Consider the following 27,000-nt stretch of genomic DNA (forward strand, 5'->3'; position numbering starts at 1 on the left):
GTAAGGAGAAACTCAGGAGCCCCTTTAACAGTTTCTTCACACCTGACCTCAGCGTCTAAGCAGACCTTTTGTCGTGGTACCTGTTCCTCCTTTTCCCATACCAAAACTAAATTTATCTTCCCAGTAGGGTAGCAATGGCAAGAGAATTGAATTCGCCTTCTTTGGGGAATTTGGTCTGTCAGCCTCCAAACCAATAGCAAATAAATTAAGTCACTTTTCGTGGATGAATTTGGAGTTTAACTTCAGGGCCCACTTCATCTCCCTGAAGAAGGTGGGGGGGTGAAGTGTGTGGGGGGGGTAGTCCTAGCCTTCCCACCAAGAGATCTCAGACTGACAGACTGATCAGTGAGTAGCTTCTATGAAAGAAGCGAGGTCCAATCTTGAAGGATACCAGGCCCTGGAGATTATACATCCGCCTTCGCAGCAGCCACAGGACCCGCTCTCGCGCAAATTAATCCGCCCCTGACCCGGAACAGCAGCCGGTTCCTCTACTACGCCGGCTGCCCACGTGCCAGCAACAGCGGCCACGTGGGGGCCCAGAGGAAACGCCTTCGCAAAGGTTTGTCCCCTCTGCCGCCCAGTAGAGGGGGAAAGCCGGAGCGGGGCGCGAGAGGAAACAGGGCAGCCTCGGGCTCGACACGCGCGCGCAGCTGCTGGCCGGGGGCGGGGCGGGGCAGAGGCGGGACTTGGATCCAAACCCCTGGTGGGGAGGGTGGGGCTTGGGGCTAGGAAGGGTGGGCTTTGGAGGGCAGCCGGTAGCCACTCGGAGTTGTCTGGATTCCTCGGCTTCCTCCTGAGAACAGGCCCTCCTCGGCCCTGCCAGCCGCTGGAACGCCATGGAGTCCGCGATGAGTGCGGGCATCGCCATGGCTGAGGCGCTGCAGAACCGGCTGCCCTGGCTGGAGAACGTGTGGCTCTGGGTGACCTTTCTGGGCGATCCTAAGAACCTCTTTCTGTTCTACTTCCCAGTGGCCTACTATGCCTCCCGCCGCGTAGGCATCTCCGTGCTCTGGATCAGCTTCATCACTGAGTGGCTCAACCTCATCTTCAAGTGGTGAGACAGCGAAGCCCTCGGTCATCCTGGTTCCCTACCACTGAAGGCCCTGATCTTTCTCAATAGATGGCTCTAAGGCCATTCTGCCCTTACCCCGTAGGCCAACTGATTTTCTCCATTTGAGACCCAGACTTCACCCATCCTACTCTTTGGACCAGTGTTTGTAACGCTGGCCTCCTCAGAGAAATCACCGAAGGGGTGTGTTTAAATGCCAATCTCCCATCTTCCCTCTGACCTACTGACTTAGAAACTCAAGCCGGGGTTGGCAGTTGGATTTTAACAAGTATCTGTAGTGATTTAAGAAACAGAAAATCCCACTTCTCAAGTCTGTTTTTCATTCATCTATCCTTTTGCTTGACCAGGCATCATACAAACTGCCATGCAAGTTAAGATGTGGTCCCTGATCTATGCCCCAAACAGAATAGGCTGCACTTAAAAGCTTGCTAGATCAGAATCTGTACTTGATCCTCAGGTGATTTTCTGTGCACAGTAACGTTTGAAGAACAGTGGAGGGAAAGCACTGCTTTTTTTCTTTCCCCTCCATTCACAAGTAGGCTCTTCATTCTGAGACTTAAAAGCAAGGCATCTCAGGCAAATGGGTGGAGGCCCTGGGGTTTATCACTTTGTGCCACCTGTTTTCTCTCTTGTGGGTACAGAAGAGAGCCATTAAGTAGGCAGCTTCACCTCCCTTCACCTCAGCCTCTGTTGCCAAGTCCCCAACCTAAAGGGAGGGAGGTTCATAGGAGACATGAATGGGCTACAATGACTTGCTGAAAAATAAGCTAGGAAGTCCTTTACCCTCCTGACTTCTCCACAAGGGCTTCATCCCTATTATAAACAGAAAAGCAGTTAGCCAATCATTTCCTTCTTGCCTAATTGCTGTTTGCTTTGTGCTTAGTGCCTTGGAGACTATAAAAGCTCTCTCCCCCAAGGGTTGGGCACACCTTAGTAGACACTCTCAACTCCCCACCCTACCCTTTCTCAGTGACAAATTGCTTATTCTCTCCCCCCCCCCTTTTTAAATCTCCTGCTGGTACAACAGCTTGAATTGGGCCCTGTCCTCTCACTTGGCTTCTTTGCTCAAGGCTGGTCCTCTACCAATTGAGCTTCACACCTCTATTTTCTCTATTCATTTTCATGATCTGTTTTGTTGTTTTATTTTTTATTTTTATTTTTTGTTGATCATGGGGCCAACAAAACTCTGGGCCTGAGCGCTGACCCTCAGCTCTTCAGCTCAAGGCAAGTGCTCTACCACTGGAGCCACAGTGCCACTTCTGGTTTTCTGAGTGGTTTATTGGAGATAAGAATCTCTTGGACTTCCCTGTCTGGGCTGGCTTTGAACCTCAATCCTCAGATCTCAGCCTCCTGAGTAGCTAGGATTATAGGCACGACCCACCAGCGCCTGGTGGTTTATTTTGTTGTTTTGCTGGTACTACAGTCAGAGCCTCACATTTGGCTAACACCCTACAACTTGAGCTACAGTTCCACTTCTGGCTTTTTGCGGGTTAATTGGAAATAAGAGTCTTATGGACTTTCCTGCCCCCTGTGGCTTTGAACCATGATACCTCAAATCTCAGCCTAAGATAGTAGATTTGGGCCATCAGTTCCCAGCCAGAATCAGTCTTTCTGATGTCACCTCTTAAGACCTTGTCTCAAGTACAATTCTACTGTCCTGAAGCCCCCCCTCCATTGTCATGGCAATGTGTGTATGTGTCATGTCATCTTGAATTTTTTCTCTTCCAGGATTCTGTTTGGAGAGAGGCCCTTTTGGTGGGTTCATGAGTCTGGATATTACAACCAGGCTCCAGTCAAAGTTCACCAGTTCCCTTCTTCTTGTGAAACTGGTCCAGGTGGGAAACCTCCAAGCTCCTTCCTTTATTAGGTAGTTAGGAGTTTGGGTGAGGGTTTCAGAACACTTCATCCAGGGTGGCCCAACCAGAGGCCCAACCTCTCAGTTACTAGCATAGAGAACAAAGCAACTCCAGAAAGACCAGGTTGAGTTATGGGAGGAGGGCATTCATACCAGGTGCTGGCCACCTAGTTGGTATAGGGGAAAGTCAGAGAAAGTGCTAGGCATAAGCCTAAAAGCAATGGTCTCAGGTGGGAGAGAAAAAAGCCTCAAGCAAGAGGAAGCAATGGATGGATCCAGATTGGGCAATCTCAGCCTTGGGGAGGCAGCCATGTGAAAATAATCACTAGGGAAAATTGGCTTCCACCATTCTCACTCCAAGTTTCTGGATTTCTGGGCAGGCAGCCCCTCTGGACACTGCATGATCACAGGAGCAGCCCTCTGGCCCATGATGACAGCCCTTTCTTCCCAGATGGCCACTCGGGCCCACAGGTATGCCTCTGGCATTATTCACTATAGGAGCAGGGGTTAATGACATTCTAGGCCCAAATGATCCTTCAAGCATGACAGCCTAGAAACTAGGGAGCCTGGAGTGCCTGGGGTGTTTGGTTAAACTATAAAATACTTGGGTGCTGAGGAAAACCAAGCTGTAGCTGGACATCCCTTGAATATTCATCTCTCTTCTTTCTAGCCGCTGGTTAAGGGTGATACCTAGCCTGGTTTATTGCACCTTCCTATTGGCGATTGGCATGTCCCGGGTCTTCCTCTTAGCACATTTCCCTCATCAAGTGCTGTCTGGCCTACTAACTGGTGAGGAGCTAGGGCAACAGGGTGGGCCTTTGGTAGTGGGAGAACCATTCTAAAACCTTCCTGTTTTTTCCAGCTTCTGTAAAGCCAACCTCAAGGCCCCAGTATGTCTTAGTTTGTTCTCTTACCAAGCTGGAGGTGGGGTTGTCATTTCCTCAAACTTCTTGAAGCTTCTCTTATCTCATTCTCCTAGGTGCTGTCCTAGGCTGGCTGATGACCCCCCGGGTGCCCATGGAGCGGGAACTAAGCTTCTATGGGCTGACTGCCCTATTTCTCATGCTAGGGGCCAGCCTCATCTATTGGACCCTCTTTACTCTGGGCTTGGATCTTTCTTGGTAAGTCCCACTTTGGAACCTGGGTAGATTTGGGCTTTTCCTACCATTTTTTATTTTTTGCCAATCCTGGGGCTTGAACTCAGGGCCTGCCCACTATCCTTGAGCTTCTTTTGCTCAAGACTAGCATTCTATCACTTGAGCCACAGCACCGCTTGCAGCTTTTTCTGTTTATGTGGTGTTGAGGAATTGAACCCTTCCTGTATGCTAGGCAAGCACTCTGCTGCTAAGCCACATTCCCAGCCTGTCCTACCCAATTCTGTGCCTAGTTGGTGGAGCTCACTCATTAGAACTGAAGACAGGATGTATTACCACATAGACCCTCTTGGGGTTGCAGCACAACAGATGACTAAGAGCTGAGGCCCTCTGGGTTCTAGCCTCTCCTGGCAAGGACTTTCCTTCCCTACAGGTCCATCAACCTAGCATCCAAGTGGTGTGAACGGCCTGAGTGGGTGCTCTTGGATAGCCGGCCCTTTGCTTCCTTGAGTCGTGACTCAGGAACTGCCTTGGGTCTGGGCATTGCCCTGCACTCTCCCTGCTATGCCCAGATACGACGGGTACACCTGAGAAATGGCCAGAAGATAGCCTGTCTTGTGTTGGCCATGATACTGCTGGGCCTCCTGAACTGGCTGGGTCACCCCCCTCAGATCAGCCTCTTTTACATCTTTAATTTCCTCAAGTATACACTCTGGCCATGCCTGGTCCTGGCCCTCGTGCCTTGGGTGGTGCACACATTCAGTGCCCAGGAAGCACCGCCCATCCGTTCTTCATGACTTCCTGTGCCTCCTCCTGCCACTCTCTTCCCTGAGAGCCAATACTCCACAACCTTCACACTCCAGGTGACAGCTGCAACCCGCAAAAGAAGGGTATCTTCCAAGGGGACTCAGTCTCCTGCCTTTCCTCCCAACATGTGAAAAAGCAAAGGCAACAGCAAGACCAGCAGGTTCGTGCAATACTGTGAGGAGTAGGTCGAGGGCCCCAATAAAGTCCTTGAAACTTCTGGATTTCTTTCTTGTTTATGTGTATGTCTCTGCTGACCTTATCTATGTGCATAAAAGTGGAGTTCCTTTGTAGTTCTTCTTTTTTTTTGAGGGGGAGGGGAGGCGGGTCCGGTCCTGGGGCCTGAACTCTGGGCCTGGGCACTGTCCCTTAGCTCTTCAGCTCAAGGCTAGCACTCTACCACTTGAGCCACAGTGCCACTTCCAGCTTTTTTCTTTTTTGCTTATGTGGTGCTGAGGAATCAAATCCAGGGCCTCATGCATGCAAGACAAGCACTCTACCACTGAGCCACCTTCCCAGCCCTGTAGTTCTTCTATGGAGGTCAGGTCTGGCTGTAAACTCAGCTGAGACCTCTCTGCATGGTCCTCTCCTCACACCCCATCACCACTGAGGCCTCTAGGGAGGTCCTATGAGATGCTGTAAATATATTCAATAGAAGTGTGTGTGTGTGTGTGTGTGTGTGTGTGTGTGTGTGTGTGTGTGTGTGTGTGTGTGTGTGTGTGTGTGTGTGTGTGTCCTGGGGCTTGAACTCAGAGCCTGAGCACTGTCCCTGAGTGTTTGTGCTCAAGGCTAGTGCTTTAGTTCTTTGAGCCACAGCACCATTTCTGGCTTTTTTTTTTTTTTTTTTTTTTGCCAGTTTGGGGCTTGAACTCAGGACTCAGGCCCTGGGCACTATCCCTGAGCCCATCTGTGCTCAAGGCTAGTGCTCTACCACTTGAGCCACAGCGCCACTTCTGGCTTTTTCTGTTTTTATGTGGTGCTGAAGAATCAAACCCAGGGCATGCATGCTAGGCAAGTACTCTACCACTAAGCCAGGTTCCCAGCCCATTTCTGGCATTTTGATAATTAATTGGAGCTAAGCGTTTTACACTTTCCTGCCTGGGCTGGCTTTGAATCTTGGTCCTCAGATCTCAGCCTCCAGAGTAGCTAAGTTTACAAGCCTAAGCCACTGATGCCTGGCTTCAGTAGAATTTTGTTGTTGTTGTTGTTGGTCATGGGGCTTGAACTCTGAGCCTGGGCGCTGTTCCTCAGCTCTTCAGCTCAAGGTTAGCCACTTGAGCCACAGTGCCACTTCCAGTTTTCTAGTGGTTTATTGCAGATAAAAAGAGTCTCTCAGGGGCTGGGAAGCTGGCTCAGTGGTAGATGGCTTGCCTGCCATGCATGAGGCCCTGGGTTTGATTCCTCAGTAGCACATAAGCAGAAAAAGCTGGAAGTGATGCAGTGGCTCAAGTGGTAGAGCGCTAGCTTTGAATTGAAGAGCTGAGGGACAGCGCCCAGGCCCCACACTAGCAAAAAAAACAAAAACAAAACAGCCTCACAGACTTTCCTGCCCAGGCTGGCTTTGAACTGATCCTCAGATCTTAGAGTAGCTAGGATTACAGGCGAGGGCCACCCGGCCTGGCTCATCTTTTTTTTTTTTTTTTTTGGGGGGGGGGTCTGGTCGTGGGGCCTGAACTCTGTGCCTGGGCGCTGTCCCTCAGCTCTTCAGCTCAAGGCTAGCACTCTACCACTTGAGCCACAACACCACTTCTGGCTTTTTTCTTATGTGGTGCTGAGGAATCGAACCCAGGGCCTCATGCATGCAAGGCAAGTGCTCTACCACTGAGCCACCTTCCCAGCCCCCGGGCCTGGCTTATCTTTCACCTACAGGACTGAGATCTTCCAGTTGGCTTCTGGCATACCAAACTGCTTTCTAGTCCAAGGCTGAAAAAAAGGCAGATGGTTTGCTTTTGGCTAGAAAGGGGTAAGAACCTATTCCATTTGGGATCCCAGAGAACAGACATCACTAGCCCCAGAAGGCACTGCAAGAAACAAGTTTATTTACACAAGGACACACAGTGTAATGGGTTACAAAATACTTAACTGAGACAAAGCAAGGAGTGGGTTTACACGAGAACCAGACCAGCCACAGATAGAGGAGCCAGAGCCTGGGGCTCAGTGCAGGGAGGCCTGGTACACTGGGCCTAGCCCCATCTCCATCCCCCCAAGAGAATCCAGAACACAACACACAAGCACACAGTGAACCAATGGTGGTGGGACTCTGCCCCTCCCCTGGCTCCCACAACCCTGCTCAGGCCCCCATCTGGATCATAACTATGTAAACAGATTGGTGGGGCCCTGGGGATGGGAGATTACGGATGTGACATCAGGGAGGAATTGGGCCCCTAGGAGCTACTTCACATCTTTGGTTTCCTACAGGCTAGACAGCATTCACTGGAAGCCTGTGGCCCCCAGCCTTGGACATAGGGCTACTAGAAAAAAGGAGAGACAGCACCCAGCCTCTCCTGGTCTTGGACCCCTTAGCCTAGTGGCCAACAAAGATAACCCTGGAGGAAGGGAATCTTTTAGTTGAGGCCAGTTACTGGGTTCTTGGGGTTTGGTTCTGCCTGTTCTAAACCCATCTTTTGCCATCCTCAGGCTTCAAAGCAAAAGGATCCAGGAAGGGAATAACCCAGACCCTTCTGCAGCTAGATAACTAGGAGAAATCTGGTCCTAAACAGTAAGGGGGCTCTCATCAGCCTGGTGCCCTCCTGTAGAAACCACCTTCTCCTCCACCCCAGGTTGTGTCAGCAGAAGGCAGGGAGGGCAAAACTGAAGTGAGAGCGCAGGCCTGCCTCTGGGGATCCATCTAGACCCTCAGAACTTTAAGATCCCATCCCCTCATCCTCTCAGCTGCTGGGAGTGTGAGGCAAGACAACTCTGGTCACAGACCCAAGGCCCTCATCCTTAGCATAGCCTCTGGTGGGTGCTGAGGCCAGAGAGAAGAGGAGTCTGCAGAGATGGTGGGGATAAAAGATGGGAAGGATTGCAGAGTACAGTGTGGGAGCCCACTTCCCTGCCACTGCAGCTTAGGCAGTGGGAAGGGGAGGGGGTGAAATTAAGGCATTCCCCCCCCAAAGTCTGCTAAAGCCAAGGCACCAACCTACTGTTCCCACCTCACTTAGGGGGGCAGGGGGGGCCCAGAACTGGAGGGTACTGTTTGGGCCCCCATGCTCACCTTGAGCTGGCCCAGACTCCAAGGTGGAAAGGACAGAATTTAGGGAAATGGCATAGGGTGCAAAATGGAGGAGGGGCTGGACTGTGAACCTTCACCTCCTACAGAGAGCAACTTCTAGAACTGGGATGTGGGTCATATATGGTCGGGGGGCCTGAGGCAGCTTAGAGGAGCAGAAGGGGCAAGGCTGAGAGACCCACACAGCACGCATTGTTGAATGTGTGACTTTTTGTTTTTAATAGAAAAAATAAACAAAATCACAATGATGAAGCCCAGGATGGGGGCCAGAGTGTCAGAGGGCAGGCTCCTGCTCCATGGGCTCCTCTGCCGGCCTGTGGGGACAAGCACAGGAAGGACACTCAGTGAGAGAGACTAGTGTGGGCCAGAGACAGGAGTGGGAGGTGAGGAGCTTACCTGGGGCTGTGTTCTCGGGCAGCAGCAGCCTGGGCCTGTTCAGCCCCCACTGACAGCAAGGCCATGGCGCTCACAGTCTCGGCCTCCTCAGTCTCACCTGCCTGAGCCTCCCGCAGAGAGCGGCCCAAACCAGCAGCAAACCTCTGCACACAACTCCAGTGTTTGCCTGGGGAAGAAGGACCAGTAGGGAGTCAGGGAGGTGAACACAGCCCCATGTGGTGCTACCAGCCCAGTGGCTCCCATAAGGCAACCGGAGGTCTGAGCCCCTTGGCTTGTTCCCACGCACTCTGGATCTCGATGACTTTCTCAAGTGTGGTCACTGCGTTGACGTTGGGCTTTTGCTGTAAGACTGCCTCATCCAAAGGCTGGAGCTGGAAGGAGAGAGAAGACCAGGATTAGGGGTGAGGATATGGGGTGGTGATACCTGCCCCTTCAACTACCCTCCTTCAGTCAGACATCCTCATGGTGGGCAAGCACAGCCTTTTGAGGGGAGCTCTATTCAGGAAGCCATTCCCAACTATTCTCAGGACCAAGGCACATCTTCCCCAAGGGCCCTTGGAGCTGCTTGGTCCTTCTGGCCCTTCATCCCACCTTTCTCACTGTTGCCCTCACCTCCACGCTGAGCAGAGCTGAAACACAGGCCTCAGAGGCATCACAGATGGCGGTCAAGTCATGGCCTCCCTCCAGGGCCAGCACCACCCGGCCCCCAGCCAGCTTCATCAGCTGCCTGGTCAAGTGGCCAAAACCTTTGCAAATGGGTGAAGAAAGGAGGATAAGATGGTAAATAGTATCAATTCTAGAGATGGTTAGAAAGAAGAAAAAAAAGAAACAAAATTTGATGGCAGATTTAAAGCCAAATATATACATAATAAACACAATGTCAGTAGACTAAATGTGCCATCTGAGGATAAGACAAAGAAATCCAATCACATGCTGTTCTTTCAAAAGCATCTCTAGAATGTCAGGAATCAGCAAACTGCCCCCCTGGCCTCCAGCAGGAGACCCATGCTATGCTACATCGCTTCTGCCTGCTGGCCCCTGGGTCAAGGTTGGCAGAAAAGTTGGGAGAGCCAGCAGGATAACTCCCATGTCCAAGATCTAACCATTCCACATCCCCGCTGCCTCTAACCTCGCTGCTGCACACCTCCCTCAAATGCCCAGCAGACTCACATCTGGCGGTGACAGAATAGCCACCCAGTGGAGACAGATGCCCTTCAACAGCATCAAACCCAGCAGAGACTAGGACCACGTCAGGTGAGAACTCGTGGGCAATGGGCATCACCACTGTCCTGCAAAGGGATGGCCCAAGCTGACGCAGGTAGATGGCCAGGTCAGCCTCACACCACACTGCTCTCCTTTCAGAGATTATACCCTTCCTCCTGCCCCTCCCTTGGCCTTTTTCTCAGTCCCCACCTGAAGGCTGTCAGGTACTCCACGTCTCCGATGGGGGGGTCCACACCTCCTGTCCATGCCACGTTCACATTGTACCCCACACCTGGCCCTCCACCAACCTGGCACCAAGGTAGGGGAGGAGGTTATTTTTACTGCTTGGAGGACCCCAGACATTGTCCCACCTCCACACTCACCTCCAGAGCCCCACTCCACTGACCTCTGATCTGCCTGAGGGGCAGTCAGACCTGTGAGGTCCTCCTACTAGGAGCCCTCAGACGCCCCAGGGACCAGCACCATATGAGTTTTCATAGCTTCCTCACGGGCCCCAATCAGTTACCTCCCGGAAGAGCCTAACTGTAGGCCCTTGAGCTGTACCTCTTCAGGAGCCCCAGAGCCTGGAAAAAAGTTCCCGTTGTCATAGCGATGCAGGGAGATGTAGAGCACAGAGGGGTCATTGTAGAACGCTTGCTGGGTGCCATTGCCATGGTGAATGTCCTAGCAGAGAGAGGTGGAAACTTTAGGAAATGGTCCAAGCTCTGACACAAAGGTCAAAATGGCACCTGTCAGGCTGGGCACCAGCGGCTCATGTCTATAATCCTTGCTACTATGGAGGCCGAGACCTGAGGATTGCAGTTTGAAGCCATCTTTCAGATAGGAAAATCTGTGAGATTCTTGCCTCCAATTAAGCACCCAAAAAAGCCAGAAGTCGAGCTATGGCTCAAGTGGTAGAGTGCTAGTCTTGAGCAAAAAAGCTCAAGGACAGCACCTAGGCCCTGAGTTCAAGCCCCAGGACTGGCAGGCAGGCAGGCAGGTAGATAAACAGACAGACAGATTACACACACAGACACACAGACACACACACACAAGCCACCTGCCTACTATCCATTCTATGCTAAGCTTTGGGGGTGAACCCCCCACTAGTTTCAAGGAACCTGCACTCCATTCCCAACTGCCTGGACTCACTTCTCTAACTGGAATTTCACATCTAAGTTATCACACTGAGTACAGGCCATACAAAGTCATAAGGTATTTATCTCCCTGCAGAACATATTCCACTTGGGTTAAGGAACCATTAAGACTTTTAAAACAGACAGACATATTCTAAAGAAGGCTCCATCATTTACATGACTTTGTCTGCTTAGTTGCTTTTTCTTTTTGTTGGTCAACGGGCTTGAACTCTGGGCCTGGGCGCTGTCCCTGAGCTCTTCAGCTCAAGGCTAGTGCTCTATCACTTGAGCCACAGTGCCACTTCCTGTTTTCTAGTGGTTTATTGGAGATAGGAACTCATAGACTTTCCTGCCTAGGCTGGCTTTGAATCGTGATCCGCAGATCTCAGCCTACTGAATAGCCAGGATTACAGGTATGAGCCACAGGCGCTCAGCACTTGTTTGTTTGTTTTGGTCAGTTGTGGGGCTTGAACTCTGGGCCTGGGCACTGTCCCTCAGCTCTTCAGCTCAAGGCTAGCACTCTACCACTTGAGTTACAGTGCCACTTCTGGCTTTTTCTGTTTATGTCGTGCTGAGGAATGGAACCCAGGGCCTCATGCATGCAAGGCAAGCACTCTACCCCTGAGCCACCTTCCCAGCCCACTTGCTTGTTTTTGATAAGTGTTTTTCTATGTATTCTAGGATGGCACCAAATCCAAATTTACCACTGTCCTGCCTCAGCCTCCTAACTGAAACAGATTACAAGCATGCAACACTCTATTCAACTTTTTTTTTTTTTTCTTGTTTTGTTTTTGGCTGGTCATGGGGCTTGAACTCTGGGCCTGGGCACTGTCCCTCAGCTCTTTTGCTCAAGGATAGTGCTCTACCACTTTGAGCCACAGTGCAACGTCCGGTTTTGTGATGGTTAATTGGAGATAAGGGTCTCATGGACTTTCCTGCCCGGGCTGGCTTTGAATGGCAATCCTCAGATCTCAGCTTCCTGAATGACTAGGATTACAGGCATAAGCCACTGAGGCCTGGCTTGGTTTGTTTTTGACAAAGTCTTGCTATATTAGCCAGCTAGCCTCAAACTTGAGATCTCCTGCCTTAGCCTCCTGAGTACTAGGATTACAGGCATGAGCTACCATGTCCACATGAATTTTTTTTTTGGCGGTCCGGTCACAAGGCCTGAACTCTGGGCCTGGGCACTGTCTCTCAGCTCTTCAGCTCAAGGCTAGCGCTCTACCACTTGAGCCACAGTGCCACTTCCAGCTTTTTTCTTTTTGCTTATGTGGTGCTGAGGAATCGAACCCAGGGCCTCACACATGCAAGGCAAGCGCTCTACCACTGAGCCACCTTCCCAGCCTGTCCACATAAATTGTTAAGCCAAAATTGAGCTTTAAACATTCTACCCTTGCCACGCACTGGTGGCTCATACCTGTAATCCTAGCTACTCAGGAGGCTGAGATCTGAGGATCGCGGTTCAAAGCCAGCCCAGGCAGGAAAGCCTATGAGACTCTCATCTCTAATAAACCACTCAAAAAACCAGAAGTGGCACTGTGGCTCAAGTGGTAGAGCGCTAGCCTTGAGCTGAAGAGCTGAGGGACAGCTCCCAGGCTCAGAGTTCAAGTCCCACACTGACAAAAAAAAAAAAAGACTCTACCCTTAGTCAGCCACTGATTGCTCATGCCTGTAATCGTAGCTACTCAGGAGGCTCAGATCTGAGGCCTGAAATTCCAAGCCAACCTAGGCAAACAGATTAAATCTGAGAAACTTTATCTCCAACTGTTAACAAAAAGCTGGAAGAGTCAATTTTGAGCAAAAAAGCTAAGCAAGAGCACAAGGCTCTAAGTTCAAGTCCTAATACCAGCGTATGCATTCATGCACACACATAGACACAGACAGACAGACAGACAGACAGACACACACACACACACACACACACACACACACACACACACACACACACACACACACACACACACACACACACACACACACACACGAGATTCTACCCTTGCTTGCTTAAGATTGTTCCTGGGGGCTGAGAAGATAGCTCAGTAGTAGAGTGCTTGCCTTGCATGCATGAGGCCCTGGGTTCAATTCCTCAGCACCACATTAGCAGAAAAAGCCGGAAGTGGCACTGTGGCTCAAGTGGTAGAGCGCTAGCCTTGAGCTGAAGAGCTGAGGGACAGTGCCCAGGCCCAGAGTTCAGACAGACAGACACACACAGACACACACACAGACACACAGACAGACACACAGACAGACACACAGACACACACACACACACACACACACACACACACACACACACACACACACACACACTCTCTCTCTCTCTCTCTCTCTCTCTCTCTCTCAAAAAAAAAGATGGTTCCTGGCCACAGTGAGTTCCCTGAACATAGAGAGCAGTAAGAGCTTTACTCTCACCATTAGGGCAGCTTCTGAAAAGGTGTAGCAAGACAGAAGTATGACATCCTCAGCTGAGAGACGTTAGCTAAGTCACCTAAAAAAGTGCCTTCACTTATAGAAATGAACATCTAGACCTTTCTTTTTTTTTTTCTTTTTCTTTTTTTCAGTCATGGGGCCTCAACTCTGGGTCTGGGCGCTGTCCCTCAGCTCTTCAGCTCAAGGCTAGTGCTCTACCACTTGAGCCACAGCGCCACTTCCGGCTTTTTTTCCTTTTTTGCGTATGTGGTGCTGAGGAATCGAACCCAGGTTCCTCATGCATGCAAGGCAAGCACTCTACCACTGAGCCACCTTCCCAGCCCTTGGGCTGGCTTTTGAACTGTGATCCTCAGATCTCAGCCTCCTGAGGAGCTAGCATTACAGGTGTGAGCCACTAGACCATCTAGACCTTTCTATTCAAGATGGCTGTAAGCAACACTGTATGTCAAGTACTAGTCCGGTTCCTGGCACATATTAGTCCCCAATTGTGAGGGGAGGCAAGTGGCTTCTGGCAGTGGTAGTGGCATCCCTGTTCCTACTGTTCAAGGTAGAAACCCCTTGTACGTTATGCTTGAGGCCGCTGGGGAAGGACAAAGTGGGCAAGGGATAAAAGCACTTGGGTCTCTCAGAAAAAGGAAGGAGACATATTAGAATGTGAGAACTGAGCTAATGGTCCAGAAGAAGAGACTGAGGCTAACCTATCATCAGCATGAAAAAACAAGGAATGAGCTCTCAGGCTGTCCCAGTTCAGCTGTACCCACCTCTGCCCAGCAACCTCAGCCCACTACCTACCCAGTCCACGATGAGGACCTTGCCCACATTCAACTTCTGCTGCAAGAGTTTAGCTGTGATGGCTACGGAGTTGAAGAAGCAGAATCCCCTGAGGGGGGTGAGAGGGAGAAGAGGACAGGGAGGTCAGCTTCAGGGTGAGGCGGGGCTGGGTCACAGGAAGGCTGGGGGCAGAGGGCCAGGGGTAGGACAGGGCAGCACTTACATGGCTGTGGACTCTTCAGCATGGTGTCCTGGGGGTCGGATGATGGCAAATCCATTCTGAAGAAGTATAGGGAGAGGGACAGAGATGAGATGGGAAAGAATGATGGCCAGGGATGGGGTAGAAATATAGCCAAGCATGGAAAGGATTGCAGATGAGAAACACATATCAACCATCTGAATGTCAACCATTGGCCTCTGAGGCAAGTAGACATCTTCACAACACCATTACTGTTGAATGTTCCCTCGTCTCTCTCAACCCCTCGGTGTCTCTAGAGAGGCCACATTCTTTCCACTCTGGCATCCAAGTTAAAAGAAGCCAGGACTGCTCCCAGCTTCTACTTCTAAGGCCATAGGACCAAGCCAAGGTGTGCCATAAGGACACCCTCACCTTGAGCTCTCCTGCAGCCACCTTGAAGGCCAGCTCCACCAGGCAGCCCACTGCCATGCGCACAGCACTGGAGGAGTGCATCTCGTTCCACACGGTGTCACTGTCCACCTGCGGGGGCAGGAGAGCAGGCTTCAGGGTGCCCCCTGCAGGGGGAGGGCAAGAGTGGAGGTGGGCACCAGACAACAGGCTAGCAGCCATGATGGCCAGGAAAGAAGGGGGCTAGAGGTAGGAGAGCCACCGCCCACTCCCTCTGGAATATACCCCACTCACCCCAATACCCCCGCAAGGCAGCATGGCATACATCTTCTGGCTGATGGGGCCTGCAAGGAAAAGGGACAGAGTGGACTTTGAAGGTGTGAGGTCAGTAAGTCAGTGAGTCACAGAAAACAAACCCACATATCCAAGACCAGGTGAGGCCTTTGTCGCCCATTCCAGCTGGAAGCTGTTTGTCTCATTCTAGGAAACATTCTGCCTCTGAGAGTAGGGTGACAGGGCCTGAACAGTCCGGGGAGGGGCAAAGAGCACCCACCAGGATCACTCCACCCTCCTGCACGGTGTCCTCCAGCTTACTCAGGCTGCATCTATGTAAATGACACTCGCTGAAGGGGTACCAGCTCTGCTAAAGGGATGACCCTTGACTATCAGGACAACGGCCAACCCTGGCCAGAAGGTCTTCGGACAGCCCCATTCCACAAGACATCAGATGTGTCAGCTCACCAAGCAGTTTCTTGCTGTCAAGCTTCTGTCGGTTGAGGGGGCTGGTCCCATAGAGCAGGGTATGGTATTCAGAGTGAACTGTCTGGATCTCATCCAGGGTGGCTTTGCGACCCCGAATCCGCTGCCAGGGAAGGGCAGGAGAGACAAGCCAGAGAAGTGACACTGAATGCTCAGCTCTCCTGATAACCATAGCCTAGGTAGGGCCCATGGAATCATCCTTCCAGAACTCCAAAGGATTCTGAGCAACTGCCATGGATCCCCACAGACCTCACTCCAGGACTGAGTCCAGTGGGAACCATGAAGGGAACAGGTCTCAAGAAATGAACTTGGAGGTGGTGATTAACTAGAGGGTTGGGGTATGAGAGAGATTTAACCCCAGGGGAAATGGAGGCTCTGCTCAGACTAAAGCTGGGCTGCAGGAAGGGGACTCCCTCACCTCGCACTTGCTGAGCAGGCCGGTCTCCTGCAGCCGGGACCAGATACTCTGGATGCGGCCAGCGTGCTCGGGGTGCACGTGTGTGTTCCCGCACATGCATTGGTGCTTCAGCATGAACGTGTCATAGACCACACCTGGACCACAGACCCTCATGTCAGCCAGCCCTGTTCTGGGCCAGGAATCACAGCCTGGCTACCATACCCAGCCCAAACACCTACCTATGGCCACTTCTATATACACCTGTCCTCACTCTTGAAATTCCTTTGTTCATACTCCTGTCAGAAACCTCTGGCTCTCAGGCCCAACTCTCCTTGACACCTCCCATTGGTCTTTATCTTTGCCAACTGCATAGACTACTTTTCCCCCCTAAAAAAAAAAAATCTTCCTTTCTCCTTCCCATCTTAGCCCTGTGTATGGCTCTCCATCCTCAGGCAAGCCTATTTCCATTCAGAGCCTAGTATGTGGCAGTTTCATGGAAAAAGCCTGCTGCAACCTACTGAGTCCAACTGTCAAACTCACAGGGACAAGAGAAAGCTAGCAGGGCAGAACCCAAAAGAGACAATGGGCTCTCTCCACTTGGGCTCCTGAGCTTGTACGGGTGATAGTGCAAAATCAAGTACCCTAGGAAGAGGGAGGTGGAACACAGAAATCAGCGCTTCCTCAACTGGTAGAGGCAGGACTGCCTACCCTCCTGACTGGAGCAAAAGGCTGTTGCCACTACCATAAATAGCCACGGGCTCACTTGCTTCAGTGTGTCTGAAGGGTCCTAGATGCAACACACAGGTCCCTGCTATATGTTGAAAAGATGTAACAAGCAGTGATAGGGCTCACCAGTGGTGAAGAGGTGCTTGGTGGGCTGATCTGGGGGGCTCTTCATGCCTCCAGGAGCAGCAGGTGAGGACTGGGTGCGACCCAGGGCTTGGTGAGGCACAGTGGCCAAGCTGAGGGGTGCCTGGTACACCTGCAAGGACTGCAGCTGCTGGGCATCTGTGAACAGCTGGGAAGAAATGGAGGGGGCCTGAGTGAGGATAAGCAGCCTGGACAAGAGCGAGAACAGGTGCCCCTTGGGCCTCTAGGGGGCCCCCAACCCAGCTCTCTCTTCCAAGTCTCTCTCTTCCATCTCCCATTTGTTCCCTCCAGGGACAGGAGACACTCCAGCCTCCGCCATCTCCAGCAAGAAGGGGAAGGATGGGGGATGTGATGAGTCACATTGAAGAGTAGCATTGAGGTAAGAGGCTGAGAGGGGCGGGGGTGGAGGCGAGGGAGGGATGAGTCAGGACGAGGGCTCAGCTGTGTCCGCAATGAATGGAGAGCGCCAGGCACAAGGCAGACTGTAGTAACAGTGGGGGCGTGTGTGTACACACGCACACAAGCACGCAGAGACCCACGCACAACCAGCGGACGCAGGCACAAAAGCAGATACACACAGGCCACGTGCACGCACGCAAGTACACGCAGACAGGCAGATGCAAGGGGGTTGGCAGACGGCAGAGGCACAGCTCAGGGACCCACACATCAGCAGCCCCTTCAACTCCCTCTTGGCTTCTTTCCTCCCCTCTCACTCTTCAGAAAGCTGCTCCACTGACAAGTGAGCTGCTGGGGATGGAGACAGGCAGATGTGGAAAGGGGGTGGGAAAGGACGAAGGGGTGGGGACTTAAGGGCTAAGACTTAAGGGTAGGGGGGCACCTTTTTATAACTGGCACTGGACTCCTCCAAGTCGGGCCCCTCCTCAGGGCCACTTTCTCCCTCTTCATCCTTGACCTGAATGCAGTCCTCATCTTCCTCTTCTTCTTCCTCCTCTTCTTCTTCCAGGTCTTCCTGAGTGCTCTCACTTTCTGTGGAGCCTTCCCGTGGCATGGTCACAGCGCCCTCTCCTAGCAAGGCTTCCTGCTGCTCGGTTAGCTCCTCTTCTGTCTCCTCAGGGTGGGTAGTGGGCTGCCTGGGCAGCTCCCCAGTCTTGGTAAGGATCTGGAGGCAGAATGATGGGGAACCTGTTCGCTGGGAGAAGTGGCTATACAGGCCTACAGCCCAGGTCCTTCTATCCTTCCCTCCCTTCTCAAAGATAGCTGCTAGCCCAAGGGACCTTCTTCATCCATCAGAAAATAGAAAGGCAACTCTCCAACTCTCCTGTACCCCTAGTGGGGCCTGGGCTCAGCAACCCCAGCTACCCCCTCGCCCCCGTGCCTTCCCTGCCCAGCCTGAGCCTCTAGCCGTATCAGCCCCAGAACTTTTGCCTCTCCAGGCATACTTTGCCCAGCTGTAGCTGCTGCTGCTGCTTCTGCTTCTCCAGAAACTGCTGGTGCTGCTGCTGCATGACCAGCTGCTGCAGGGCCTGGGGACTCTGTGGCAGTGGCGAGGATTGGGTGCGACTCAGGGGCCGGTGCCTTGGAAGCTTGCCCACTGTCCGCATGCTGGTGGCCACACGTTCACCAGTCACCAATGGGGACTGCCCGTGCAGTGGCACTGTGGAGGCAGGAGAGGAGTCAGCTCCATTGTCAGGACACCAGGCTCACTCCCATCATCCTCTGCAATGTTCTCCCCTTCTGGACCACCACCTACATACTGAGGAAAAACCTTGAAGGAGCCTGAGGCACCCCACCCCAAGCCTGAGTCCCATTCTTCCTCCTCTCCTTGTCATCTTCACAAATGAGCAGTTTCAGCTCAGAGGTACCAACAGGCCTTCCAAATTCACCATTTTCTCTCTTCAGTTTGCTGAACTTAAGGGCACAGGTGGGTCTGGGTATGAGGGCCAGTCAGGCACCAGAACAACAAGACTTCCTACAAGACCAAGAAGGCCTGAGCCAAGGTTCTGTATGTGTCCTGCAAGACCTCTCCTGATGGTAACAGGTCCAATACCACAGCCACTGGCCATCTGTGACTACTGAGTGTTCATGCTACCAGTGTGTGACACACAAACAAAAGTGAAACTCATTTAACCTTCATGTTGCATGTTTGAAATGATATCTGGATAGAAGTCAAAATGTTTTAATTCGTGTGTGTGTGTGTGTGTGTGTGTGTCTGTGTGTGTGTGTGTGTGTGTGTCTGTGTGTGTGTGTGTGTGTGTGTGTGTGTGTGTGTGTGTGTGTGTGTGTGTGTGTGTGTTACTGGGGCTTGAACTCAGGGCCATTCCTCTAGTTCCAGCTTTGTGCTGGTTAACTATACATACATCTCAAACTTTTGTTTGCCTTGTCTATCTTTGAATCTTGATCCCCATATCAGCCTCCTGAGTAGCTAGGATTATAGGTGTGAACCACTGGTGGCTGGCCCTACCTATTTTATTTATTTATTTTTGGTCAGTTATGGTGCTTGAACTCTGGGCCTGGGCACTATCCCTCAGCTCTTTAGCTCAAGGCGAGCGCTCTACCACTTGAGCCACAGCAGCACTTCTGGTTTTGAGTGGTTTACTGGAGATGAGTCTCACCAACTTTCCCTCCCCAGGCTGGCTTTGAACTGCGATCCTCAGATCTCAGCCTCCTGAGTAGCTAGGATTATAGGTGTGAGCCGCTGATGCCTGGCTCCTACCTATTTATTTTTAGGCTCCTACCTATTTATTTTTAAACTTTTAAATGTGGCTACTAGAAAACTTTATGCCAGTTGTTTGCATTATGTTGCAACTACTGGACAGCTCTGCTCTGGCACAGAAACTGGGTAATGGCAGCAGGTTCTGTCAAGAATAGTGCCTGGCATACTGTAGGTACTTGATGTTTCCAGAATGTAGAAGCAATCAGTGATGCTTCTCCCTCACAATGGTCCTAACCTGAGACCCCAGAGGGCCTCCCTGGTACAATTGCCCACCCACTCACCAGCGATGAGGGTGCTCTGCTGCCGGGCCTGCTCTAGCAGCAGCACATGCTGCAGCAATGAGGCGTGCCCATGGGGGCTTGTGTCACCCTCCAGTGCCACGCCCAGCAGGCAGCCAGGGATGGAAGATGTGCTCATGAACTTGCCCGTTAATGTGCCCCCAGTTAGTGTGCTGCCCTGGCGCAGGGATTGAAGAGCCTGCCTCTCAGCCTCCTGCTGTGTTGACAGCTTCGGGGAGGCCTGCATGGGGTGGAAAGAGATGGGAAATAAGGTAAGGGGTTCCTATTGCATAGTCCTGCCAACTCTATACCAGCATCCCTCATCTACCCTCTGCCCTCCCACCACCTCTGATAGGACCATCTGACCTCCCTTGGGGCCTTGGGAAGGCAAAAGTGCCAGGTGGGAGCATGCAAGACCAATAACCTGCACACCGAAATAGAAAGGGCTATGTGCCCTACACTTACAGTGAGGTGCGAGTTGGTGACAGTGACCGTGGCCTGCAGCCCTAGGGAGATGTTGGGCAGAGAGGGAGACGTGTAGAGGCTGAACTGGTTGGGGGAGCTGTCCAGAGGGAGGGCCCGGTGCTGGGGGAGCATCTGGGGAGCAGTCAGGAAAGACAGGCATGAAAGCAGGAAAAGGGGAGGTGGCAAAGGATGGCAACCTGGGGCTGAGGCCAAGAAATCGGAATGGCCCCCACTCTTCCCACCCTGAGCCACAACTGGGGGTGACTTTTAGAGATCAGAGTCCTTCATGGGCCTGTGGGACCATATTTAGGCAAGGGCCCTCCATGTGGACAGAAAGGTCTGTGCTGGGGACTCTCAGCCCGACCAGAAGGAGGCAACACTCTTCCATTCAAGGGGGAAAAAAGCAGCTCTGGGTCCCCCCACCCCACCTGCGCCAGCCTGAGCCTGGCCTGTACCTCGGTAGGGATGTTGGGGACTGAGCCGGTAAAGCCATTTTCAGCGATGGTGTTGTGGGAGCTGTTGGGAGAGCTGGGGCCGGAGCCGGGCGCACTGTTACACACGGACGACACTATAGGAGAAGTGGCTGTCACCTGGGCACGCTCTGAGCCACCCCCAATCCCAGACCCTCAGAATGGGGACATGTGGTGAGGGCTTACCCCCAGGTCCAGCGCCTGTGATCTCAACTGCTCTCTTCTTAAAGGTGCTAATAACAGTTCCATCCTTGCGACGCAGAAGGGGACTACTTCTCCGCTCAGCCACCTTCTGTTTTAGCCTCGAACGCACTTTCAAGTTGGGTTCAGAGGCTGTAGAGAAAGGTGTAGGAGCTCAGGTACATCCACATATACCTGTAGTCCAGCCCTGTCAAGGAAGACTCACAGCAACACTTCCCCTTGCCCATCCCCACCTCTGCCCAATGAATCACACTTAGGGAGGTCAGGCTGGGCACTCACGCACCTGTTTTGCGGAGGGGGAAGTCATCACGGCTGTCATAGGGCCCAAGCAAAGGCAGTTTATAAGAGGGAGGCGTCCCAGGGGGGCCGCTCTGGGGAGGGGAACTCTGGTCCAAAGAAGCATGGTGGGCTCCCCTGGGGGTAGGGTAGAAGCAGACTTAGGTTACCACCCAGGCCTGGGGTCTGCCACCTGGCCATCTGTAGCTATGATAAGGCTACCAGATGTCATACAGGGACAGGAAATGGATCCTGAGGGGACTCTCATCCCCAAGGAGAAGTTACAGAGCCCAAATACGGCCACAAGACAGGAGATTTCAGCTAGCTTGTAGTCAAGTAGGGCCCAAGGAAGACCCAGGTCCCTTCTGCCCACCCTGCACTCTCAGGACTATTACCAGCATTTGGAGTGCTGTGGGAGGGAATGGTTGAGGCCGCCTGGCGTGGGCTCCTTTGACTTTGACAAGAGGAATTCTTGGAGCCTCAGCTTCACCTCAGTGCTGGCGATGGCACCTGCCGGACAGAGCACTGGTGACCTGGTTGCTTGGTGCCAGAACGCACAGCTAGGGCCAGGCAGGCAGGAGCCCCGGTCCTTGCCCATGGCCTTACTCTCTTTGCTCTTTTCCTTGTTGCGCAGGATGAGCAGCTGCTGCTCCAGCCGCTGCTTCTCCAGCTCCTCCTGCCGCTGCTGCTCCCGTTGCCGCTGCTGCTCCAGTTCCTGTTGCCGCTTGGCCGCCAGCATCTCCTGCTGCTGCTGCAGGGGCATTAAGGGAGCAATGAGCTGGGCCCTGAGGGTGTGTGTGTGGGGGTGAGTGAGGGGGGAGAGTACAGCTCTGGGTGACCCCCCCTACACCCTGCTAACTCACCTTGAGGTGCTTCTGTAGTTGGACCTCATGCTGCCGTGTCAGGTGGTCATGCTGCTTCTGGAACTCAGCAAACAGGAGCTGCTTCTGCAGCTGCTGCTGCTGTTTGAGCACCAGGAGTTCCTGCTGCAATTGCTGCTCCCGGAGCACAGGGTCCACAGGGCCAGCCAGAGCCCCCCGCAACTCCACAGGACTGGGGCTGCCTCCACCCCCGCCCCCCATGGGGCTGGGCATGGCTCCTGGCAGTACTGGCTTCACCTCCACTGTGGGCACAAGATTTATGAGGCATCAGTGGGCCCAATCTCAGACCCCACTAGGCTCCAGAAGCCAGGTCTAAGGCTCAAGAGGGCACAGGCAGTATTACTAGACCCAAGAGGTCAGAGAGGGGGATTAAATCCCTCTGTCCATGAAGCCACCTTTCACCTTCTTCAAAAGAGGCCAAAGCCATGAAAAGTAAGAAAATATGTAGCAGGGTTGGGCACTGGTGACTCATGCCTATAATCCTAGCCACTCAGGAAGCTGAGAGACTCATCTCTAATTTACCACCAAAAAGCCTAGAGTGTGGCTCAAATGGTAGGGCGCTAGTCTTGAGCAAAAAAGCAGAAGGATAGTACACAGGCCCTGAGTTCATGCCCCAGGACCTGCACAAAAATAGAAAATAGGGCAACAATGCTTGATAATAAGTAATGTACTCATTACCTTGCTCATGTAATTGTAACCCCTCTATACAGTATTTTCACAATTAAAAAAAACTTATTTTAAAAAAATAGAAAATAGCCAGGCACTGGTGGCTCATACCTGTAATCCAAGCTACTCAGGAAGCTGAATCTGAGGATTACGGTTCAAAGCCAGCTCAGGCAGCAAAGTCCTGAGAGTCTTATCTTCAATTAACCTCCAGAAAACCTCAAGTAGCACTGTGACTCAAGTGGTAAGAGTGCTTGCCTTGAGCTGAAGAACTGAGGAACAGCACCCAGGCCCAGAGTTCAAGCCCCATGACCAATTAAAAAGAAGAAGAAGAAGAAGACGAAGGAGAAGGGGAAGGGGAAGGAGAAGGAGAAGAAAAGAAAATATGCAGCAGGGCTATGGTAGAGCTCAGTGGGAGAGCATTTGCCTAGTGTGCACGAGGTTTTGGGTTCCATCCGCACCACTATCACAAAAACAATGCACAGGAAAACATAAGCATGAAAAAGAATGGTAACGGCAGAGTGTGAGTACCTGACACATAATATTGTCACTGACACCACTGGGCCTTTGACATGAATGACTCATTTAAACTGCATAATTATGTATGACTCAAGTGATTGTCACCCCATTTTACAGACAAGGAAACTGAGGTTGTAAGACATTTGAGTAAGTTGGCCAGATCCAGCCAGCTGACTGAATATTCAGGATGAGAACGCAAATCTTGTACTGGGCCTTCTCCTCCTGTCTCAACACCAAGCCCCCACTAAAGACCACATGAGAAGGAAAACTGAGGCACAGAGGTTGGTTCTAGAACTGTTGGTGCTGCTACTCAGGGCTCACGAAAAGAACAGGTCTTATAACAGTTGGGGCCGATGGGACAGAAGGGAAGCTAAGGAGTAGGGGAGACAAGAGGTCTCAGGGAAAGGGGTATAGGGCTGCACCAAGCCAGGGAGGGGGCTGAGAGTCAGCCTAGCTTCCTTTGCTGGATTATCTCCTTTCAACAGTTTTATTGTAATTACCCTGAAAATGCCGCTATATATAGAGTGAGCCAAACAGCAGCTGTGCTGGGGGGAGGGGTTGAGAGAATGGGCGGGCAGGGAGGAGGTGGGAGGAGGAGACAGGAAAGGAAAGGGAATCAGACAGGAAGAAGGATGATGGCAGGGAGAGGGCTGGAGCTGCTGTGGGGACCTCAGACTCCAGTCCCAGGCAAGACAGCACACTGGGAAGGGCAGAGCAGTGGTGAGATCTACTGAGTAGTGCCAAGCCAATGGGCTGGGGAATCTTAAGAGTGAAAAAGGTTCCAATGGAAAGGATGGGCGTCGACCTCTGATCCCTCTGCACTGTCCTCCCGGTCACTGGATGTCACTCCCTACCACTGCTCTATGGTTGCCAAGGCAACTAGGCAAACAACACACCATCAGGGAGCCCCAAGTCCAACCCACACCCCACAAAGCCTTTTGCTGCCAGCAGGAAAGGGAAGGCAGGATATGGCTGCCTGGAAAGGAGGAAGTAAGAGAGGCAGGGCCAGCCCACTTTGTTTCTTTTCCACTTTTTTCTCCAAAGAAAGCCCACATTCCCACATTTTCCTTGATATACCCTAGGAAGGCCACAGGAGGCTAGGAAGACACTCTAGCATCCAAGCAGCCCACTATGGCCCAGACGAAGAAAATAAGACCCTAACATTCTGACAGGTATAGGGAACAAGCCTTCCCTGGATCCCTACCTTCCAGCTTGGGGATGGCTAAAAGAGGTCCCTACATTCTGTCTATGGGCTTGGGTTTCTCCAGGGAACCCAGGAGCAAGGCCACAGAAGGACAAAGTTATACCACCCTCATGCCTAAATATGGCCCCGGGAGTCAACAGAAGCAAGGGTCTGCTGGGAGGCACAGCTAAGCAAGATGTCTCTTTGCCCCACCACCCCTCCTTCCCCAACACCGCTGGGCACATTCCTCTGTGGTTTCCCCATCAGCCGCACTGACGACTTTGTGGCCACCAGGCCAGAGCCACAACTACAAGAGTGTCCAGATGTGGCCAAGAGGATGGAGTTACACACACTCTCTCTCTCTCTCTCTCTCTCTCTCTTTCTCCAACTCATTCCCTCCCTAGCACTAGGAGAAAAGGCCACTGAAAACCTGAGACAGCCTTTCTAGCAGGAACAGCCCCAAGTCCAGGATGAAAAACAGGGTGGAAGCCTTGGGTCTCCCTAACCTGTGACTTTTAGCAAGGCCCAAATCTGACCAGAGGGTTATCACTCTGATTCCTCAGCCAAGGCTGGATGGGCTTCAATCTGCTGCTCCTCCCACCCATGCTGGGACCATGGGTGCTGGATTCCAGCCTGCTTGCCTAGGAAAGGAAAGGGGTCCAAGCCTTCCTGGTTATCAGCAGATAACCCTACCTCAGGCTGGCACTGTGGCCAGCAGGGCTGGTGGCACTTGCAAGAGCCCTACAGAAAGCACAGGGCTCAGACCAGTCAATCTCCCACCATTATCATCACTGAGATGTTTAGCTCAGTGCTGCAGTGGGAGTGGGAGCCCATTGGTATGCATGTGGCGGGGCAGCCACAGGGCTCTTACCACAGCTCTGCTTACATGCAAGCAGGAACTGGAGACAACTGGAGAATGTTAATTTGAAGCAGCATGCAGCACTCCAGGAGCCTACCAAAGGTAGACATAGCCTACCTGGCTGTGTCCAAAATGGAAGTTAGGGAAGGGTAGAGTATAGAATCCCAAAATGTAATCTTGCTGGAATGGAACTTAAAAGCCTGGCTGGCCTGGCACCCCCTTGAAGATCCATGTCCCCTGTCAGCTTGGCATGAGCAGAGCAGGTAGCAGCAGCTTAAGCACATGGAAAGGGAAGTGGGTGTGTCATGACCGGAAGAAGCTCTTGTTGGCCTCCTGGTGGATCAGGAGAGTAGGTGGAGAGGGATTGTTCCTTAAAGGGATGGGTTACCAGTTTTAGGTAGTAAAGAGACCTCTGAAAGGCTAGGAAAAGGGTCACATGGGAGAGCAAGGACCTGGGTCCTTCCTTCCTCAGTCAGGTCTTACTCAGAGCCACAGGGAACAGAAAGGTTGGATGGCCAAGACCAATACTATCATCTCCTGTGTGAGAAGTAACAAGGCTCCAGGAGCAGGCCCTGGCCACCCAGCCACCCTGCTCCACACATTGCTCTTTGCAGTAGGTGCAGACCCTTCTTCATCCTAGAGGTGGTAGTCTCAGGAACAAGGCCCAATCCTGTCCTGTGGCCTTCTACAGCGATGACCCACTCTGCCTCCACAGAACAGCTTAGCTTGAGCAGTGGGGTGGGTAGAGCTGCATGTCTCCAGCCACCAGAATGGCCCTGTAGATACTAAGCTCTGGCTCACAAAAAAGGGGTTGTCCTGCTCATGGGTACAACTGGGCAGTGGTAAGATCTAGGTGAAGTTTTCTTCCCAACCAACCAGCCTGGCCTCTGTCTTCTCCATGAACCACATCAGCCCCAGGAAGTGGGACTTATGGAAGATTCTTCAAGCAGTCCAAGAAATAGCCTGGTCCCTGTAGGGGAGATTAGGGAGGGGTAGATGGGGCAACCTCAGGGCTGCTATAAGGACAGCAGAGGCCAAAAACAAGGAGTCAAACCTGGTAGGGTGGTATACACTAGAATCCCAGCTATTCAGGAAGCTATGCATTCAAGACCAGATACAGAAATTTAGTGAGGCCCTGACTCAAAAAAAAATCATAAAATAAAATAATGACAAAGGGATCCAGGCAAAGGGACGCTACCTCCAAGCAGAGAAGAGACTTTGAGCCATAAGGAACAGAAAGCAACACCTTTGAGAACACAGGTTCAAAGTAAACAGATCTAGCTAACCAAGGGCAAAGTTGCTCTAACGTACAAGCCAGGCCACCACTACACCATGCCTTTTCTTGGCAACATCACAAATTCAAAATCCCTAATACATAAATCCAGGTCAGCAGGTAAAGGTATCTCACTTTCCACTGAAGAAGCCCTGGGAAATATCAGTGTGTAGACACTCCTAGCAGATCCAAAAAGCTATACCTCAAGCATTAAAGACCCTGACCCCTGCCTCCCATCCCACCCTCTCACCCCAGGCCAGCCACCAGCCACAGAAGACTGAGAGGGTTGGAGACACAGGATAGAAAACATTAAGCTGGAGCCAGGCGCTGGTGGCTCACACCTGTAATCCTAGCTTCTCAGGAGGCTGAGATCTGAGGATCACAGTTCAAAGCCAGCCCGGGCAGGAAAGTCCGTGAGACTCTTATCTCCAATAAACCACTAGAAAATCGCAAATGGCACTGTGGTTCAAGCAGTAGAGCGCTCGCCTTGAGCTGAAGAGCGCAGGGACAGTGCCCAAGCCCCGAGTTTAAGCCCCACAACTGACAAAAAAGAAAAAAAAAAAAAAAAGGGCTGGGAAGGTGGCTCAGTGGTAGAGCCCTTGCATTGCATGCATGAGGCTCTGGGTTCGATTCCTCAGCACCACATAAGCAAAAAG

The 27,000-nt window shown here is 52.1% G+C and overlaps 2 protein-coding genes across 7 annotated transcripts in view; one reads left to right on the forward strand and one right to left on the reverse strand.

The window, feature by feature from the left end:
• The first annotated feature begins 742 nt into the window (after positions 1-742).
• On the forward strand, positions 743-5,046 carry G6pc3 (glucose-6-phosphatase catalytic subunit 3). 2 transcript variants are annotated; one of them, XM_042673642.1, is made up of 6 exons: positions 743-1,054; positions 2,798-2,904; positions 3,305-3,395; positions 3,595-3,713; positions 3,904-4,045; positions 4,452-5,046. In XM_042673642.1, exons 1-6 carry the CDS (start codon positions 837-839, stop codon positions 4,813-4,815), a joined length of 1,041 nt encoding a protein of 346 aa, XP_042529576.1. In that variant the 5' UTR covers positions 743-836; the 3' UTR covers positions 4,816-5,046. The 2 variants fall into 2 exon arrangements, with proteins under 2 accessions (XP_042529576.1, XP_042529577.1); XM_042673643.1 differs by lacking the exon at positions 3,595-3,713 and having other exon boundaries at positions 4,452-4,481.
• A 3,203-nt stretch (positions 5,047-8,249) lies between these two features.
• Positions 8,250-27,000, reverse strand: part of Hdac5 (histone deacetylase 5) — a 42,708-nt gene continuing 23,957 nt past the window's right edge. For 3 of the 5 annotated variants that reach the window (XM_042672225.1, XM_042672217.1, XM_042672234.1), the window contains 24 exons: positions 21,830-22,089; positions 21,573-21,717; positions 21,362-21,476; positions 20,974-21,104; positions 20,676-20,822; positions 20,475-20,587; positions 20,020-20,151; positions 19,558-19,795; positions 18,003-18,217; positions 17,441-17,722; positions 16,585-16,750; positions 15,754-15,887; positions 15,318-15,438; positions 14,871-14,920; positions 14,601-14,708; positions 14,214-14,269; positions 14,012-14,099; positions 10,218-10,337; positions 9,864-9,961; positions 9,621-9,739; positions 9,063-9,196; positions 8,737-8,821; positions 8,451-8,616; positions 8,250-8,368 (listed from right to left, as the gene is read on the reverse strand). In XM_042672225.1, coding sequence (XP_042528159.1) covers positions 8,329-8,368; positions 8,451-8,616; positions 8,737-8,821; positions 9,063-9,196; positions 9,621-9,739; positions 9,864-9,961; positions 10,218-10,337; positions 14,012-14,099; positions 14,214-14,269; positions 14,601-14,708; positions 14,871-14,920; positions 15,318-15,438; positions 15,754-15,887; positions 16,585-16,750; positions 17,441-17,722; positions 18,003-18,217; positions 19,558-19,795; positions 20,020-20,151; positions 20,475-20,587; positions 20,676-20,822; positions 20,974-21,104; positions 21,362-21,476; positions 21,573-21,717; positions 21,830-22,089 — 3,263 coding nt within the window. In that variant the 3' untranslated portion in view covers positions 8,250-8,328. Of the gene's footprint in view, positions 8,369-8,446; positions 8,617-8,736; positions 8,822-9,062; positions 9,197-9,620; positions 9,740-9,863; positions 9,962-10,217; positions 10,338-14,011; positions 14,100-14,213; positions 14,270-14,600; positions 14,709-14,870; positions 14,921-15,317; positions 15,439-15,753; positions 15,888-16,584; positions 16,751-17,440; positions 17,723-18,002; positions 18,218-19,557; positions 19,796-20,019; positions 20,152-20,474; positions 20,588-20,675; positions 20,823-20,973; positions 21,105-21,361; positions 21,477-21,572; positions 21,718-21,829; positions 22,090-27,000 lie in introns of those variants that run through there. The other 2 variants (XM_042672244.1, XM_042672216.1) reach the window with 2 other exon arrangements.

Source organism: Dipodomys spectabilis, unplaced genomic scaffold (genome assembly GCF_019054845.1).
Source record: "Dipodomys spectabilis isolate Male_0828 unplaced genomic scaffold, ASM1905484v1 ptg000018l, whole genome shotgun sequence".
Lineage (NCBI taxonomy): Eukaryota > Metazoa > Chordata > Mammalia > Rodentia > Heteromyidae > Dipodomys > Dipodomys spectabilis.

Coding starts and splice junctions, on each gene's coding strand:
- G6pc3 (XM_042673642.1), top strand. CDS start 837: ATGGAGTCCGCGATGAGTGCGGGCATCGCCATGGCTGAGGCGCTGCAG. Junction 1,055..2,797: donor CTCAACCTCATCTTCAAGTG/GTGAGACAGCGA, acceptor TTTCTCTTCCAG/GATTCTGTTTGGAGAGAGGC. Junction 3,396..3,594: donor ATGGCCACTCGGGCCCACAG/GTATGCCTCTGG, acceptor TCTTCTTTCTAG/CCGCTGGTTAAGGGTGATAC.